At 30.0% G+C, this 18,596-nt stretch overlaps 1 protein-coding gene and 1 pseudogene across 1 annotated transcript; both read right to left on the reverse strand.

Annotated features, from left to right (window-relative positions):
* Window positions 1–6,081: 6,081 nt before the first annotated feature.
* Window positions 6,082–11,464, reverse strand: LOC120215062 (annotated as a pseudogene).
* A 1,040-nt stretch (window positions 11,465–12,504) lies between these two features.
* On the reverse strand, window positions 12,505–14,091 carry LOC120215080 (probable WRKY transcription factor 75). Its single transcript, XM_039212859.1, has 2 exons — window positions 13,790–14,091; window positions 12,505–12,713 (listed from the first exon to the last, which is right to left on the reverse strand). Exons 1-2 carry the CDS (start codon window positions 14,086–14,088, stop codon window positions 12,533–12,535), a joined length of 480 nt encoding a protein of 159 aa, XP_039068790.1. The 5' UTR covers window positions 14,089–14,091; the 3' UTR covers window positions 12,505–12,532.
* Window positions 14,092–18,596: the final 4,505 nt, after the last annotated feature.

The raw sequence follows: 18,596 nt of genomic DNA on the forward strand, positions 1-18,596 counted from the left end.
CTAACCCCTTAAGATCACACAAGAACCATACAAGGTAAATACAAACATATCTGACCATATTGACAAACAAACCACAAAAGGGAATAAAATTATTGAAAGTCCACCGACAAACCACAAATCATAATCAAACGATGTGAAAATACTATCCACGAACGCAAATCGCATATCCAAATTTAATTAGAGAGTCCAAAGCAGGAAATCATCATGATAACAAACAAGCGTCATCTCGATCAGTCGTGACGATATCAAATCTAACCTTGAAAAAAAGATAAACGAAAATAACACTCAAACAACCGAAAACGTATCATGGAGACAGAGAAAAACGTGTCATAAAGGCATAAAATTACATGTCAAAAAGACAGAAATATTAAGAATAAAATAATAAAAAAAACAAAGATATGGTATAATAAAGTAATAAAAATAATGAATAGCGACTATCGACAATCAATATCAAAATTGATACAGCCATCGATCACAAAGATAAAAAGAAAAGAGATTAACAGCTAAAGAAAATAAGAGAAAATAAGAGAAACCCATAAATAAGTTTAATATTATTACATATTTAATATTCTTATTTGTCCGATGTCATACAAAATATTCTATATTAAATAAGTTAGAAACAAATAAAAATTATAAGAAATTTTAATGTAGAATCTCTATTAATATTTGATACTAGTATAATAAATACATGTATCAAATGTGCAATATTTAATAAATTTAAATGTTAAATTGGTTAAAAGGAAAAACATACAAGTAAGAATGTTGGTGGGATGGGCTTCACATATAATTGTCGTGCTTCACATGGCCTTGGCTAAGTTGTTAGAGGTTCTGTATAAATTCTTATAAAGGGGCCTTTAGATCTCGAACTTATTTTTGGACCCTTATTTTTTGGGACTTCTTAATGGCAATAACTGATAAATATACTTGATTTCGTGGCTCTTATTTTTTGGGACCTCTATTTTTTAGGGTTTCTTAATGACAACAACTGATAGATATACTTGATTTAGGAGCCCTATTTTTTAGAGTACTGCGCGGTCGCGCACCTTGCACATCCTCAGTTACGCCCCTGGTGCTTCGTATTTAATTGAACGTAAATTTATACAAATTTCACGAGTGGGATGAGATCAAAATTAAAAATGTCGTGGGTAGTGAGACACGAGTGAATTTGACCTTATCTCCACCCCTCCTGCCACACATTATTTTTTGTATATGTATATTATGCAAGGATTTTTTAAAAAAAAATTTATATTGAAGTTTTATTTTTATTTATTAATTAAAGGGTAGCGATGGGTTCTTTTTAATAATAATAGTCGAAATATCTCATATATGGGGAATCCAGAAGATATATAGTTCATACTTTTTTGTTTATATAAAAAAATAGTTTATATTTATTTAACTGATAATGATAAATATAACAAAAATTTAAGTATTGGGACCTACTTAAATGACAGGACAAAAATAATTTTAATCTTGTGAGTTGTAGGACATGATGATTTTAAATTTTATACTCAATTACATGAGGTCGCGGGATGGGATGGGTAATGTAAGAACGTCTCGCACTTGTCTTATTCAATTAATATCCTTAAAATATGTACCACATTGATAAAAATATCAAATTTAAATATTAAATATGTAACATTTTAATATATATATCAAAATAATTGAAATATAAACATAAAACAAATCTTAGTTTTAAACAATACGTTAAACCAAATAAAAAAGTGTAGCTTTTAAATTCGTAATTTGGCTTTAAAAATAAGGATAAATTATATCAGATATCACCGAATTTATAAGACTTAGAGTAACACCGCTGCGGTGAGGTTTTTAGGGTTTGGAGATTGAAGATGAAATGCAGTAGGAGAGAAAAATATAATGGTAAAATTGATGATTGGTCCCTGAATTATTTATGATTTTAAAATTAATTTCAACAGCAGTTTAATATATACGATTTGTGTTACAATTGTTTTCAAAATCTAAGTTGGCCTAGTGGTTAAATGCAAGGTTTGCATCCTAAAGACCCTGGGTTATACATTAAAATTTTTGTAAGCACAAACTGTATATAATTAGATCCTAATAGTTTGTATTTCTGACTTGGATTTGAAAGTTCGATCGAGATTTTATTTGGTTTATAGGATTTTAATTTTTTTAAAAAAATTCAATGTCATGTTTAAAAATTTTGTATTCAATATGAAATTTAAATTAAAAAAATAAATTTATTTTTTAACCAATGAATCAAATGTTTATTGTCACAATATTAACATAAAGGTTCACGATTAAAAACTCAATTCACGAAATCTTTCTAATCCTTTTCAAAATTAAAAATCATCAATATTCACTAAAGCGAATAGATATTTTTTTCAGATTATTAATTATTATATTTTTTCTCAAATTCTCAGAAAATATCATTCAATCATTTATGTTCTATCTCATTGATAATCATTACTTAAAATGCAATAATAAAGTAATTTATTCTCAATCTCCTTTTTGTTATTTGCACTCATTTTCTTGTTATGTTATTTTTATTTTCTTACTTACATCGTGAGTATACATAGGACTGTAGTATAATTGCAACGCATAAAAAAAACCAGTACTTAAGGGAAACATAGCTTCAAATTTTAAAAAGAGAGATTAATTTAATTTAAGTAATAATGATAATAACAACTGTTTTGATTATCGGATTAAAATTGATTTTTTTTAAATAAAAATAAAGGTTGTAGTATTTTGATTACGTATTATCTATCTACGTGTGTCTTTCTTGGCCTCTAAATTTCTACATGTTTTCTTCGTGCAATCAATGAATCCTGAAAGAAAGATGACATTAGATGTCCGATGGCTTTGACCCTTTCTCAATGTTTATTCATTCATACTTTTTTTTAGTTATTTACATATATTATAATTTATCTACTATAGCATAATAAAATAAAAAGATTTACACGGTTATAAAATAATTTAGTTAACTCAATAAAGCTTTGAATATATAAGGTAATACATGTTATAATCTCAAACATTTGAAACATATATAAATGTTTTGTTAATAATTTTTACTAGTATGAAGATTTTCGTTCACATCTTATTTTTACCGTTGTATCTCTCACTAATTTCTTTATTAAAAAAGTTATTAATGACTAATCTCGCTGTGGAACCTAAAAAAATCATTACGAAAATAGTTAGAAGAGTACAATAAGCATAAGATTTAGCTTTTTATTTTTTAACGTTACATAATGATAAGATCAATGCGCCGCACCTGATGTCACTGTGCACTCATCAGTATTAGGAAATAATATTAAAAAAAAACAAAGCCTGATTGTTGTTAATAAAATACTACCACAATTATTGCCCGAATTTGCTATTATTTAATATTAATTATTACCCTAATCTGCTACAAACGTAAATGAATATCAAATTGAGATCCAACGCCACTACCCCTAACAAATTAAATGAACCCGAGAATCTAACATTGCCTGCACAAACTAGATATTGATTATAATAATATGAATGAATATTTATTATATCAATCTAATATCTTTATCGGGTTGATATAAAATATTTATTAATATATGTTTAATACTTTCACATGAAATAAATGATTAACTTCAATTTTCTCAAAATTTTAATTTTTCATATTCCAATCACCTCTACCAACACTCCGAGAAGGAAAAAATTAATATAAATGCTAAAGGCAGAAGAGAATGAATTTTATAATTAATTAAAAAAAGCGTAGTTGGTTCTTTAACTCGACAGTACGCCGATATCTTTTCAAGAGGAAATATTTTATATTTTGATAAGGTGAAATTTTACTACGCGACGCCTAAAAAACAGTTAAAAAATAGTGTGATTTATTAAATAAATGGTCGATTAAAATTTAGATCAATTATGTTATATCATTTAATCGAAAATATTATCAAATACAATAATATATTAGGTAGCGCTTATATAATGTAATAGGTAACGTTTATATTGACCTATTTTCTAATTAAACATGTATATTTAAACCGGTAACATTGTAAATTTACCTATTACATTATAATTATCGATTTTGATGTTTTTGAGATTGATACAATTTTAAATGTATCGACATTTTTATGCGTGCACCTCGTTTTGCTTTCATTTTGGAGAAAAAATATCGACACATATTTAAAGAGTGTCGATACATAATATAAACTTATTTGCTAATTAATAAGTATATTTTTACCGGTTACATTGTAAATTTACATGTTTCTGGATTTTTGTTCTTTGAGAAAATGATAACATGGTGGGTTTCCCAATGTTATTCTTTTGTTACTGTAAAGTTTTTATTTTTTTCTTATTGAATTTTATTTAAAATATCTAACTTTTTGTATTAAAAAATGAAAATTCTGAAATACAAATACCACACAAGCACACTTTTTTTCTATCGATTTTGTCATTTCGAGATTAATTTTGTCATATTTTTACCTGTTATATTGTTATGGATCGATACATTTTTATAAAATATCGACACTTTATTGACGCTATAGCATATTTTCTTTTAAATTTCAAAAGTATCGATACTTATAATAAAGTATCGACACTTTTAACATATCTAGTAGCTCTTTACTGGTTTTGTCATTTTGAGACTGATTTTGTCATATTTTTACCTGTTATATTGTTATGGACCGATATATTTTTATAAAATATCAATACTTTATTAACGCTATAACTTCTTCTCTTTTAAATTCTAATAATGTCGATACTTATAATAAAATATCGACACTATCAACATATCAGATAGCGCTTTACCTGTTTTGTCATTTTTTTACCTGTTATATTGTTATAGATCGATATATTTTTATAAAGTATCGACACTTTCAATATATCTGATAACGCTTTACTTGTTTTGTCATTTATAAATCGGTTTTATCATTTTTTTACCTATTATATTATTATAGATAAATACATTTTTATAAAGTATCAACACTTTCAATATATCCGATAACGTTTTACCTGTTTTGTCATTTATAGATCGGTTGTCATTTTTTTACCTGTTATATTGTTATGGATCGATACATTTTTATAAAGTATCGACACTTTTAATATATCCGATAACGCTTTACCTGTTTTGTCATTTATAGACCAATTTTATCATTTTTTACCTGTTATTTGTTATGGATCGATACATTTTTATAAAATATCGACACTTTCAATATATCCGGTAACGTTTTACCTGTTTTATCATTTATAAACTGATTTTGTTATTTTTTTTACCTGTTATATTGTTATGGATCAATACATTTTTATAAAGTATCGACACAAACCGACAAGCTATGTTTGCAGGTTGCCAAATTTTTTAATATTTCTTAATGATTTTCACTTATTACATGATTAATCGATATTTCCGATAACACTAAATCGAATTTATCAAATATCTTTTAATATATCCGGTAACGTCGTATATTAGTCCGCCTTTCCTAAACAAATCAACAAAACAAACCTATGGGTGTACTTTGTGTAGGGCGTGGAAAATTATTGCGATAAAATACTTTATTTGGGTGATCCAAAGAACTTTGTTCATTTAACGGTTTAGGAACTTAACTTCACCTTCCAAATCAAGCATAAATACTTTAAAACAATCTAATCTAACTATAATAATTTAATAAAGTAATATGATATAAATAATTGGATAGTTATCATGTGAGGCAGAAAGCTACTGCCTGCCAAATGGCAAATATTTATGTGTACGGCAAAAGTAAATTAAAAGCATTGTGTAATGAGAGAGACCTTCACAACTAACCTTCAACCAACCAAAGAGAACATAAAGGCTCATCCATTGCAAAGCTGAACACTTGGCAACTTTTTTCAACTGCAGAATATTAATAATAAGATTAACAGTGTCCCAAATAATGCAATATTCAGTGTTTGTTTTACCCTTCGTGGCCTAGATTCCATAGGTCAGGCACGCCCCGTGACCAAATCAAGATCAAAATAGAGAAGATCAACCACCATTTTCATGGTCGTTGATTAAAGGCTCCTCCATTGGCCACTTCTTAAAACTAAATTAGAACCTCACAGCAACACCGCAAACAAAAATCAATATATAAATTCTTTTACACAATTTGGGTAACAAGGCAGCCTCTTTTCTTTAATATTAACATAATGCCATATTCTGCATCTTAGGCGACGGCACAATGAACTCTAACAGATGGGATTTCTAGAATGAAGATGTACTAACTTCACAAATTAAAAACATTATCCAGTTCAGTTTAGTAATTAAACAAGCATTACGGTTCCTCTAACCTGCCTTATAAAGTGCAAAATATGTGATTCCGAGTTTCCAACCGTTGCCTGAAAGTGTCTCCTTATGCCACAGTACCATTCTAGCATTGAAAGGGAAAAAGGGGGGTTACACAAAAGTAATCAGACCCACAAAGTGCTCCCAAACACTCATATTAAAGTGTATACCGTCTACCTTTGATTGCAGGATCCTTTGGCTGTCAATGAAATATTGGTTTGGATGATTGATACCGGTATCGCAAGATGAACCATGAACAGCTTCAAAAGTTAAGGTACAAGCTAACTGCACACATTTTCATCATTGCTCACAATTATGATTTTCCACGAAATAAACCATTTTACAGAAAACACCTCGTAGTGGTTAAAAGACAATCTTATGACCTGATAATGCCTATTGCGCACTTTGTCCATTACATCCTCTACTGCACGACTGCTTACTCCCATTCTTACAAGTGCAGCCCTTAAATTCTCCTCACTGTCGTGTGAAAATAGTAAGCAATATTATGTGTAAAATAGAGTGAAGATGCCTATATAATAATTGCTTAAGCTGTGTTATCAACAACAATCACACATCTGCAATAGGACTGATAAATTTATTAAAATTAAACAAATTCATGCCTAAACCTATTTGTTATATGTTGTTGTCCCGGATCTATTTTATCAGGAATAACCAAACTAGTATAGCTAAATCCAAGGACACTATCTGCAGTTTTCCAAGAGGAACAACACCCAAAACGAAGCCTAGCAAACTCTCCTTAATAAAGAAAGCTAGTAACAATATTGACCTGAAATGCCTATAGGGGCAACCATGATGATCTCCTACTCCAGGAGTTGACGAGATAATCTTTGACAGGAATAAGGTGTATAATCCTGCAATAACCGTCAAATTATTATGATTAGAAGAGATTACAAGCCAACCTCAAGTTCCAAAAACAGAGAAAAAAAGGGGGCCAAAAATCCAAGAGCCTGTAAAAAAATTTACATTTTTCTGATGTGATATGAAATACATTTAGTAATCCAAATTTGAGACACGGCACACTTTTACATACGGATAAGATGATATCTTACTGTTCTCTTCCCTTCTCTTCCATAATTATGGCGTATATTGTATGCGTATTCCTTGTCAAATCTCTCGGGACTAACCTGTAAGAACTAATTTAGTGTTAATTATCCAGTATTCCACTGAATGGGCAGCAAGAAACAAAGCATTGAAATCTACAAAATGATAAAACCAAATAAAGTATCACAATATTCAGATATTTAGTATCAGGAGGGGGGGATCACATGGTTAGAGATGAAATTTAAGAGGAATCAATGAAAAGACATTAATTTAAGTCCTGGAATTGAGAATATAAACCAAATAGTTAGAAAATAATGAAAACCACAAGGTAAACAGCATACTTCTGCAGCACTATACATACAACAATAAATACCTGTTCAGCAAACCACTTACCTTTGATGCAAACTCAGATTTCCAAAATGCCAAGGCATCATCAAGCTTCAGCCCAACACCCTGAGCAGAGGGAATGGAGAACAACGACAGAATCATGAGAAAGAGGAAAGAACTAAAAGCTTCATGATTTATCAGCATGCAATATTTACAGCCGCTAATATTGACCCTCATATCAATCAGGTTTAGAGTTTGCACTGAAATTTAATTGAAGTTGAACCTCTTCACCTATTATCAATTGGTATAAAAAAACACAAAGAAAATGTCTGAACACGAGAATTAATGCATATCCAACAATGAGACTGGTGTACCCTGCCATTGCCTGATTTCCATGGGAAAGATCTTTATAATGCTACTGTTACAGGCAACTATACTGAAGACAAATCATGTTAGTAAAGTACAACCTTCAAGAAAAGACCTAATTGCATCCTTCCACCATGCTTTAAATGATGATCCTCTCTGACCTGAAAAGTAAAAGATATAGACGAATTATTTTATTATAAAACAAAGAGACAAAAAATAATGCTAACCCTATTTCAAAATCAATTTCTTACCTTTTCAAATAAGTGACGCATACAGAGAGGAAATGAAGTCTTAGCAATATGATCAATGTCCTTAACAGATATCTCCCCAACTTCACTTGGCTAAAATATACAAACAATCAAGTTCAGAAAAAATGATCTTATACACAAAACAGCTATAATCAGGCTATTAGATGAGCTGATACAATGATATATAAGTACCTGAGAGTAATCAGCACCCAGATAACTTGTGCATAGTGCTTCCACAATCTAAACAACAAATCAGGTAGAAAAAGAAAACATTCAAAATCAAACAAAATGATATTTCAATAACAAGGTTCACATTCCAATTCTTACTGGAGCCAGGCGATCCTTCTCCTGTTCTCTAACAGTAGACGTCCATTTTCTGCAAGCAAGATTGCATATTGAAACTTGGTTAACACCATGAAATTCGAATGAACAAAGCAGAAATTTCAAAACAGAAACGGAAATGATGTTCAACAGCAGCAACTTGGTTGTGATACATACTTCCTTTACCTTTTAAGAATATTAATATGTTCATCAAAGAGAAATTAAATTAATTAATAAGATGGATTTCAGGAGCTCCATGCTGGTATTTAAGGTACTTATACGAATTTCATGGTGTTAACCAAGTTTCAATTTGCAATCTTGCTTGCAGAAAATGAGTACCTTTGATAGATAACCTATAGCATGGTGTCTTTGTGCATTTATGTATGCCTTTGATAGACATACTCGATGCTTGACAAAGACCAATGCAGATGTTCACAAATGAATATAAGGCAACATTCTGGAGAACTTAATGGACAAAGAAGAAACCTGTTTGTTAAAATGAGTGCCTTTGATAGATAACTTCGAATTGTGTGACTACAAGAGAAACCACCTGAAAAGATTAAATGGAAAAAGGGGGATAGCAAGTATGAATACTGATACGGGTTGATGATATTAATTTTTTTTAGGTAAGATTAAAAGAAAGTTACTACCTGATTCATTGCAACATAAGCATGCCCTTTGTATATAAACACTCGACGACCAGCCACAAGTTCTGGAACTTCTTCAAAGGGAACCTTCATAGGGTGGAAGCATGCACAAATAAGCCAGTTAAATCTAGAAACCAAATCAGATTTTTACGCTATGATTAACCCTGCCTACGAAGACTAACACGGGACCATCAGTGTTCTCTCTGAACCACACATCACCAACCTAGAATGATAATTATATTTAACACTGTTTAATCATGACCCCTTTATTTTTCAATCCATGTGCTTGCTAATACAGGTAAGTGGCCAGTGCAATCTATATACGTATTTTTGGTACAATTGAAATAAATAATTACATAATATTAACACATGGCTACAGGAGATGACTTCAAGTAGCAAATCAATTCCTTTTCACAAGGGAAAGCTACCACTGCTTTTTGTTTGAAATGAAGAAGAATCAAGAAAGCACAGTAGTACCTTGTAGAATATTGCATCAACTGCAAAAATAAAAGGAAAACTAATTATTGAGGACATTCTGGAGCAAAAAATCAATCGGATGTCTTTGAAACATCCTCATTCAAAAACCTAACAGGCAGGTTAATATAACAACTAGTGATAAGCTCAATCAAGGATATGAACGCTCATGCTTCACAATGGACATCACAGGAGAGAGATTCCGAGTACTTAAAATAGAGAAAATATAAACATCAGATAACATGTTAAACTTATTTTTTTTCTGTTAGTTTTCAAAAAATTTGGTCAAGCATGCTTGTAACTGAACATAGCAGTCATATGAGAGGTTTCCCGGCGATAGAATAAAATTTAAAGGTCATATGCATGATAAAATGACTGCAAAATAAGAAGTGATGTAATAAGACAGATAAATTTGTGCCTTCCATGTAGAAAATGGACATAGAAGCCAGACAGTAATCTCATACCAGCAGCTAAAGTCTGACCCATAGAGCGTGCAACTTGGCCCAACTTATCCTTCACACTCTGCCGATAAAAAAAAACAAATAGCTCGGGTTACTAGGAACTCAAAATCTAGAGAAAATAAAAAGGCCTCATATGTACTAATGTAATAAGGTTCAAGCAATTGCATCTTGCTGAAAACAAATAGCTCAAGGGAAGTAGAAAACAGTTAAGAAAAACTACCTCAAATTCTGCATTGCTGACTGCCTTGTAGGGAAGCTTAAACTCAGACATCAATGCCCTCTATGACATCAGCATACAAGCAATTAACATATGCTTGAAAACAAGAAAACCCAACACCAAAAATAATGACATGTGCTACCTGTGCCTCAGAGCTTTCAAAGCGAAAACGGTAGCGAAAGAGTGTAGTCTCCATGGAAAAAACCATTTTCTTAACTCCTCTCTAATCATAGCAAGAAAAAGAATAATAATGGTAATTAATTTAATAATTAGAGAAGAATAAAGCAGAAAAGACATCAAAATAGCATGATCTTACGTTCTACAGTACACAAGTCGTAGAACAAAGTGTGATATAACATCCTTGTTTGCTTCCTCGTTTGCTTGTGGATGTCTCATATTTGCTTTCCAAGATCCGCTACCTGAGCAAAACCAGTATGTGAAACTGGCGAGGAAAACAATTCAATTGTTACAAAGAAATGTGAACATAGTCAATAGTGTTACCAATTTTTCCATTTCTTCAGGTTTCTTTCCACGGCCCAATCCATCTGAGATACCTTTAAGAACTGTATCGAGCAATTAAAACAATGAGATAACACAAAAAATCAAATATGAGACTTTGATAGAGCTGAAACATTGAACCTTTAATCATGAAATTAACTATATTTATTTTTGGAACTGTCATAAAACTGAAACCTGATATTCTGGATCCCTATTCTTTAACGTTTCGTCGGTAACAAACCAGTGAACAATAGATATTAAAGCAAAACCTAAAATATCCGTACGAGGCGGTTTTTGTTCCCTTGACAAATTAAAGGACTAGAAAAATAATAACCGATGAAAATAGGGTACCTCGGAGGCGACCCATGGCGAAGAGCTCGAAATCTTCGAGACGTACTTCGAGGGGAGGTGCGTATCGGTAGAGAGGAAGAGTGGAAACGTTGACATTGTTGGAACTGAATTTCCTATGAGATTGAACTACTTCCATTTCTTCGATCTTTTTCTGTGTATAATTCCGATTACTGAGATTACAAACGACGTTTTTCTTTTTCCCTTTCTTTCAAAAAAAAAAATTAAGGGAAAAGTACAAAAGCGCGCCAAAAGGTTGAGAGTATATGGGAAATTGGCGGGAAACTGACTAGAGTGCCGCTGGCCTCCAAATCGGTTGATGTAATGCGACTCTCTCATCCCTATTAGTTTGCTATAATTATAAAATAATATTTGTATAAAATTTCTTCAATTATTTGTTATTATTTTACGAATTGATAGAACCCGAGAATCTCAATATTATCCATGTGTATAATGAATATACAAGCGACCGTGTTAATCATCTATCACTCACGCGAACCTATTTTAGTGTAATTAGAAAGATTATGCACAAATACGTGCTATATTCTAATCTGAATCATCATCTCTTAAAACAGTCAAGATTGATGATATGATAGATCTAAACTATCAATCAGTATTTGTCATGTTGTCTCTCAAAATAACTAATCAAAATTAATTTCGAGCAGCTAATCAAGACCGATGACATAACAACTCTTAAACAAGACCAAGATCGAGACATTATAAATAACCACACGAGAGATACTAAAAAGCAATATTCTAAACCCTAACAACTCCCGAACTGTTTCTCTCATGGCTCAGATAGCTATCCGATCACCTTCTAAGGTTGTTGACTATTTTACCAATCAACATTATTAATAATATACATTTTACATATACAATTATTTGAATTTAAAGAGAATAGTATTTCTTATTATCATTAGAATTACTTAATTAAAAGATGAATTTAATTAATAAATCATATTTTTCTCACACTTTGACAATATTTTTCAAAATGCTTTTCAATTCAATAAATAACCGATCATAAACACAAAAAGAAAAAGCTTTTGGACTCAATTTGAAATCCATTTTGACAAGCCCACTAGAGAAATAAAAAACCTATGGGATACGAGAACAAAAGAACTCTTGACAAGAGTTGTATACGCGAATCAACTCTTGACAATACATATTCTAATTACTTTATTACTATTCGATCTTTCATTACAAGAAATGATCTAAAATATGATTTGAATCAATGGTTTAAATCTAATAATGCATAATTATTTTATAATTTATAGACAGTTTAGGGTAAAAAATAAAATAAAACACGGTGGTGTTAATTAAATGGATGAAGTGTAAATTTGCATTTGGCTCAAGATATGCTCAAAGTTGTCATTGGGTTTCTGGATAGGATGCGAATGCATGCCTTCGTAGGTTGTCTCAACGATTCCTTCGTCTTTAGTTAATCTTTGAACTTGTTTTTTCACGTTGCATCCTTGGTGTGTACATCGATAATAACTTCTGCAGAAACAAAATAATGTATATTATTAACAACCAAACAAACCAGGGAGTAAAACACGGGAAATGATAAGGTGCGGCAGCCTTAATATACTATTAAAAAAATACGTTATCGATTTTGTTATTATTTAAATAACAAAACCGGTAAAAAATTACCAGAAACATTATTATTTCTACCGGTTTTGTTATTATTGGGCGCTTTACTGGTTTTGTTATTTTTTTCTACCGATTTTGTTATTGTTGGACACTTTACCGAAAATGTTAAAAAACATTGATGTTTAGGTAGAAATAATAATGTTTTAGATAATTTTTTTACCGATTTTAATATTTAAATAATAACAAAATCGATAACACCTTTTTTAACTATATATTAAAAGTGTAGCACTGTATAACATCCCGTAAAACACATCTTAGTTGTACACATCTTTTTTTTTTGCAGTACGTGCGGAAACAATCAACTTAATGCCGAGTTCGAACTAAAATGCAATATAGCAATAATTGATGTCACTTCAATTAGAGAGATAAATATTTGATCGAGTCGAGTGAATAAATATTGGGTTTATAAAATTTACAAATACTATTTTATCATTTAAATTTTATTAAAAAAAAATTTAACTCGAGTTGAATCGAGTATATTTATTTGAATTTCTATTCAAATTTCAATATAATTATTTATAATGTTACGATACTCGTTGATTATAATTCAAGCAAATATCTCTAACTATTTATGATAAATATATTTTTATATTTTTTACATGTATCAATAAAATTTGTAATATTATTTAATAAATTAAATGACTTTGAAAATTCCTAACTAATTTAAAATGAAAGGAAAAGAGGCTCTAGGGTAAAAAGATATTCCTAACTAATTTAAATTTATGAGAGAATAAAAATGAATAACTTCTTTGACCGACTAAATATACAACATACTTTTAGCTAACAAGTAATACTATCACTGTGTAATTAGCTGATAAATTAAAGATAATAAACAAGAAATTAGGATTCTTGTTTAATACTATCACATATTTTAAACAATATATTGTAATTAAATTTAGAAATATATAAGAGTGTTAACATACCTTGGAAATTTGTTGTTCTTGACAACCTTCTGACCATATTTTCTCCATCTATAGCCATCGTCAAGTATATCAACTTGGCTTCTGGTTTGGAAAACATATCTCGTCTTCATCGTCTTACCTATTTTCACTCCACTCTCAGTGCCTAATCCCTTGTTTTCATGACCAGGAACTCCGGCCGCCGCCATTAATCCCGATATCCCATTACCTCTGTCACCATAACCAAGGGAATCCGTGAGGTTTAACGACAAGGGCATGGATGATGGAAATGAACCCTCGAAATTTTCCATCTTGAAAGACATATAGAGGCGAAGAAACTCGGATAGAAAACGATGGATGGATTCAGGGAGACTGGTTCGTACTTTAATACACCATGCAGTGTATAAAGAGAAGAGCGGATTAAGAGTGAGAAAAAAAAATGAGTTTTTTGTAAAGGTTGGAGGAAAGCAGGAGAAGCTTAAAGATAATGGCGGCCCGACGGCTAGGCAGCCATGCCGTTTGTCCCATGCTAGTAGCGTAAACGGCACGTAATGTATTATAAATAAAAGAAATTGGTAGAACAAATAAGTTAGATTATTTAACTTGTTTTATTGCCCGTTTAATTGTATGTCAAGAATATTGGACGACTTTTTAATGATTTGGTCGGGGAATAAAGTAATTTGGGCACTTATGAAGATATTGCTATCAAACCATTTACTATTATATTTATATTTAACATGATCCAATCGTAAAATAGCATGTGAGTACTTTAAATTTAGATCTTCATAAGATTTGCTCAAACTTTGAACATTAAGATTTTATTATTATTTTATCTATGATTCATTGAATGCTCTTGTTAGGTTTGAATATATAAACACCTATTTATGAAATGTTATGAAATAACATACTATGATTCATTGAATTTCATGTCTAACTTATAATGTATTGATTAAGTATATTATAATATGTTCCATCAAGTTTCAACTATTTCACTATGCTTTTCAAAGCTCGGTCTATGTTACTGCAATTACAAGAGTTTAATATAGATAAATTGATTTCATAATTGTATTTATTAGGGTCACAAGTCAAACTCTGATCAATATATATATATAAATCTTCTTTGTCCTTAAACTCGGAGGGAAGGATAGGTCTTGGTGATCATGTACCTTTTTTTATTGATAAAATTCATTTTATGACTAAGAAAAAAAAGATTACTTTAAATTGCGGCCACCGAAGGTTTAAAAATAATTCTCTATGAAGATAAAGTGGTAGAAAAAGATTCCGGGAAAGTTTTATTTGATTCATCTCCACTAGAAAAATAAATAAAATTTTTAACTTAATCTACTCAAATTTTCACTAATTAATTGAATGTTTACCCCTACTAATATAAGTTGATCGAGTCTTAATTTAATTAGGGTGAAGTACACAATGGTCTATTGACTATAGGATAATGTTTTGAGTCATCCGACTATTAAAAGGTACAAATGAACTCCGATTATTGGGAGTTGCTTTGTTGAGTTCCTTAACTATTAAAAGTTACAAAACTGGCACTCAACTATTCAATATGTTCCAAACTCGTCCTTTTCCTTTAAAAAAACTTACGACAATCTGAGTTGAACGTCAACCAGCTGGATGATATATGATAAAATGATCTCATAATCTAAAACGACTATCATATCTCAGTCAACATTTTAACGTCCGGCTCAGACGATCGTTACCTTTTAACAGAAAATGACGAGTCTAAAACAAAATGAATAGTCAGGCAAATATTTTATAACTTTTAATAGTCGAATGACTTAACAAAGCAACTCTTAAATAGTCGAGGAATCATTTTATAATTTTTAATAGTCGATAGACTCAACAAAATAATATCCTATAATCAGGACTATTTGTGTACTTTACCCATTTATTTAATATGATTATTATTGCAACATCCATGAGGATGTTTCTTCAAATCTTCTCAAATACATAATATTATCTAATTTAAAAGTTTTAAGTTGCTATATATAAACTAAGCATTGTATAAAAAATACTAACATAATATTGAAATTCAAACTTTCTATATTATAATAAACGAAGTAAGTTAAGTTACATAATTGAATAAATCAATTAAGTTACAAGTTTATTATTTGGATATAAATATAAATTAAAGTTCAATCTTCAAAACAATTAAACTAGATTAATGGAACTATTGCTTGTCAGTGCTCTTTGACTGGAAAGGTCAAATTAATAGTATAGCATACCTATAAAAGGATTTTAAGGTAAATTATATATTTAGCCACCCAATTATTATTTTAATTTCGTGATGGTCACCCATTTTTTCTTTTAAAATTATATTTAACGTTACGTTTTGATCATCCACTGTTAAAAAATAACAAAACCGTTGACATGATATTTTTTCTATTTTTCAATGATGACATACTTATTTTACGATGACACATTAACATCACCATTATTTTTTAATATCATGTGAGCAAAACAAAACCAAAATCTAATGTAGATATATGTTGAAAAAAATATTTAGACGACTAAAATAAACTAGAGTGATAATTCAACGATTAAATATGTAATTGACCCATGATTTTATTTGAATTTATATAAGCTATGGTCATAGGCTTGTTGTCCGATTAAAATTTATGGTGATATTCCAACGAATGAAAATGACAAAACATGCATGTATCTGGTCATGCAGACCAATTTGAACAATCATAGTTGAATATTATTCTTTTTGAAATATTCTTTTAAACAAGGAAAAGTCATAAAACAAACATTACTACACGTGGTTTGAATTTCCTGTTTGGTCAGTGACCGCTATAAAATATACTTATTGCCGGAGGTACGGTCGCACTCTAGTACTTTAAAACCTCTTACATTTAAATATTTTTTGATATTTTATATAAATTATCTAATTATCTAATTTTATAATTTATAATTTTTTACTTTATTTTGTTATTACTTTATATCTTAATTATTGCTTTAATTATTATTATTATCTTAGTCATATAATATATATATATTTTTTTTAAATAATAATGTTTATTATTTTCGATATCAAAAAAAAAGGGCAGTCCTAATATAACTGGATGTCCTATTCTGGTATTTTAAATAATTAATATTATAAAAAATTATATTTAGTTTATTTAAAATATTAAAATTTTAATATTTTTATTTATTAATATCAAAGAAGAGAGCTATCTTAAGATACCTAGAACCATTTCTGATATTTTTGAATAAATAAATATCTTACTATATTAAAATAAATTTTTGTCATAAAAAATGTTTGTCATTTATTATTTAATATTAAAGAAAAGAGCTGTCTTAAGGCACCTAGAAGTTCTTTTCCCGATATTTTTAAATATTTTTTTAATTTTGAAATAATATAATTTAAATTAATATATTTTGAATTTTTTTTTAATAATAGAGACAATAAATTAAAAAGTACCAATTTGGGCGTTGTAGGGGTGCTAATCCTTCCCTAAACGTAACCGACAACGAATCCCTTTTTATTATTAAAAAGACAAATTTTTGGTTAAAACGCAGATCAGTTTATCTTTTAATTGATGTTTTCTTAAAAACTCTTTTAAAAGATATTTTTTAGGTATTCGACCTACCTGACCCAAAAGGCCGATGGCGACTCCCAATTATGTAAAAAAAAACATTTATTCACATTACTTTTCCCATAAAGTTAATATTTCGTGCCCGGACGAAAACCGGTTACGACTTGGCGACTCCGCTGGGGACTCAGTTGTCAAACTTTTAAAATCAATTATAAATTGCTCTACTAATTAGAAATTAAAAAAATCATTTATTTAATTTTTCTTTTCAATTTTTTTATTTATTATTTTCATATATTTATTATATTTATTATTTTATTTTCAAGTATTAAATTTCATTATTTATTTGTTTGTTATAGATTTGAATATTTCTCCTCACACACAACACTTGCATTGCATAACATAAAGCTCTATAATTGAGTTGTCCTTTTAAGTGGGAGTGAAAGCGACGTCTTCGTGAGAATTTATTCTCCGTGTCAGACCTAGCAAGTAACTTTCAGGGTTCATATGCTCTATGTCTTCGTGAGAATTTATTCTCCGTGTCAGGCATGAGAAATGTGTCCTCTCGACTTGAACTCGATCCGCTTAAGTCTGTGTGGACTAGGATTGAGGGTTGGCAGCCTAAGGGGCACTAACAGTACAATTCGAGTACCTTTACTCCTAGAACTGAAAACCTGCATATAATAAACCCTAGAAATTCACCTAATCTAAGACAGTACTGACCTTTGTTCATAGGTGTACACAAAGGAGAAATAAGCTCTAGCTTTTAATTTATTATTATTCTTTCTCCCTGAATAAATCATGCGAACTAGAAATCATGCGATTAGGTTATTTTTTTCCAAACAAAGCATAGAACTAGAAAGCATGAGGTTAGGATTTATTATATACCATGATAAATAAATATTTTCTTTCAATTAGTTGGTATTAACCATTTTATTTTTTTTCTTATTTTCCCATGTATGTTATTTTTGCTCTAATTTGTTTAAATTATTTTCTTTTGTTTGCATTGCATGATCATGACCAAAAGGTGTTAACTGAAAAGACTGTTCATCAAATTAGAAAGAAATCATAAATGGACAAAAAGTTTATGATCGAACAAAATATGACACGGCCAAGAAAAGACATCCTGAGGGAACTCTGAAGATAGAGAAGAGCTATGCACCCAAAGATTGTATGCCCATTGAAGAGCAAAAGGAGATACGAGAAATAAGAGCAGGTGTCCAAAATGATGGATAGAATATCTGTTTTGGCCAAAAGAGAAGATTTCCTGCACAGAA

The sequence above is a fragment of the Hibiscus syriacus genome, unplaced genomic scaffold (assembly GCF_006381635.1).
Source record: "Hibiscus syriacus cultivar Baekdansim isolate YM2019G1 unplaced genomic scaffold, ASM638163v2 tig00110114_pilon, whole genome shotgun sequence".
Lineage (NCBI taxonomy): Eukaryota > Viridiplantae > Streptophyta > Magnoliopsida > Malvales > Malvaceae > Hibiscus > Hibiscus syriacus.

Bases quoted from the DNA above. Each gene is read 5' to 3' on its own strand.
- LOC120215080 (XM_039212859.1), bottom strand. From the start codon at position 14,088: ATGTCTTTCAAGATGGAAAATTTCGAGGGTTCATTTCCATCATCCATG. The intron at 12,714-13,789 runs GTATGTTAACAC...TTGTTTCTGCAG, and splicing joins AAGAACAACAAATTTCCAAG to AAGTTATTATCGATGTACAC.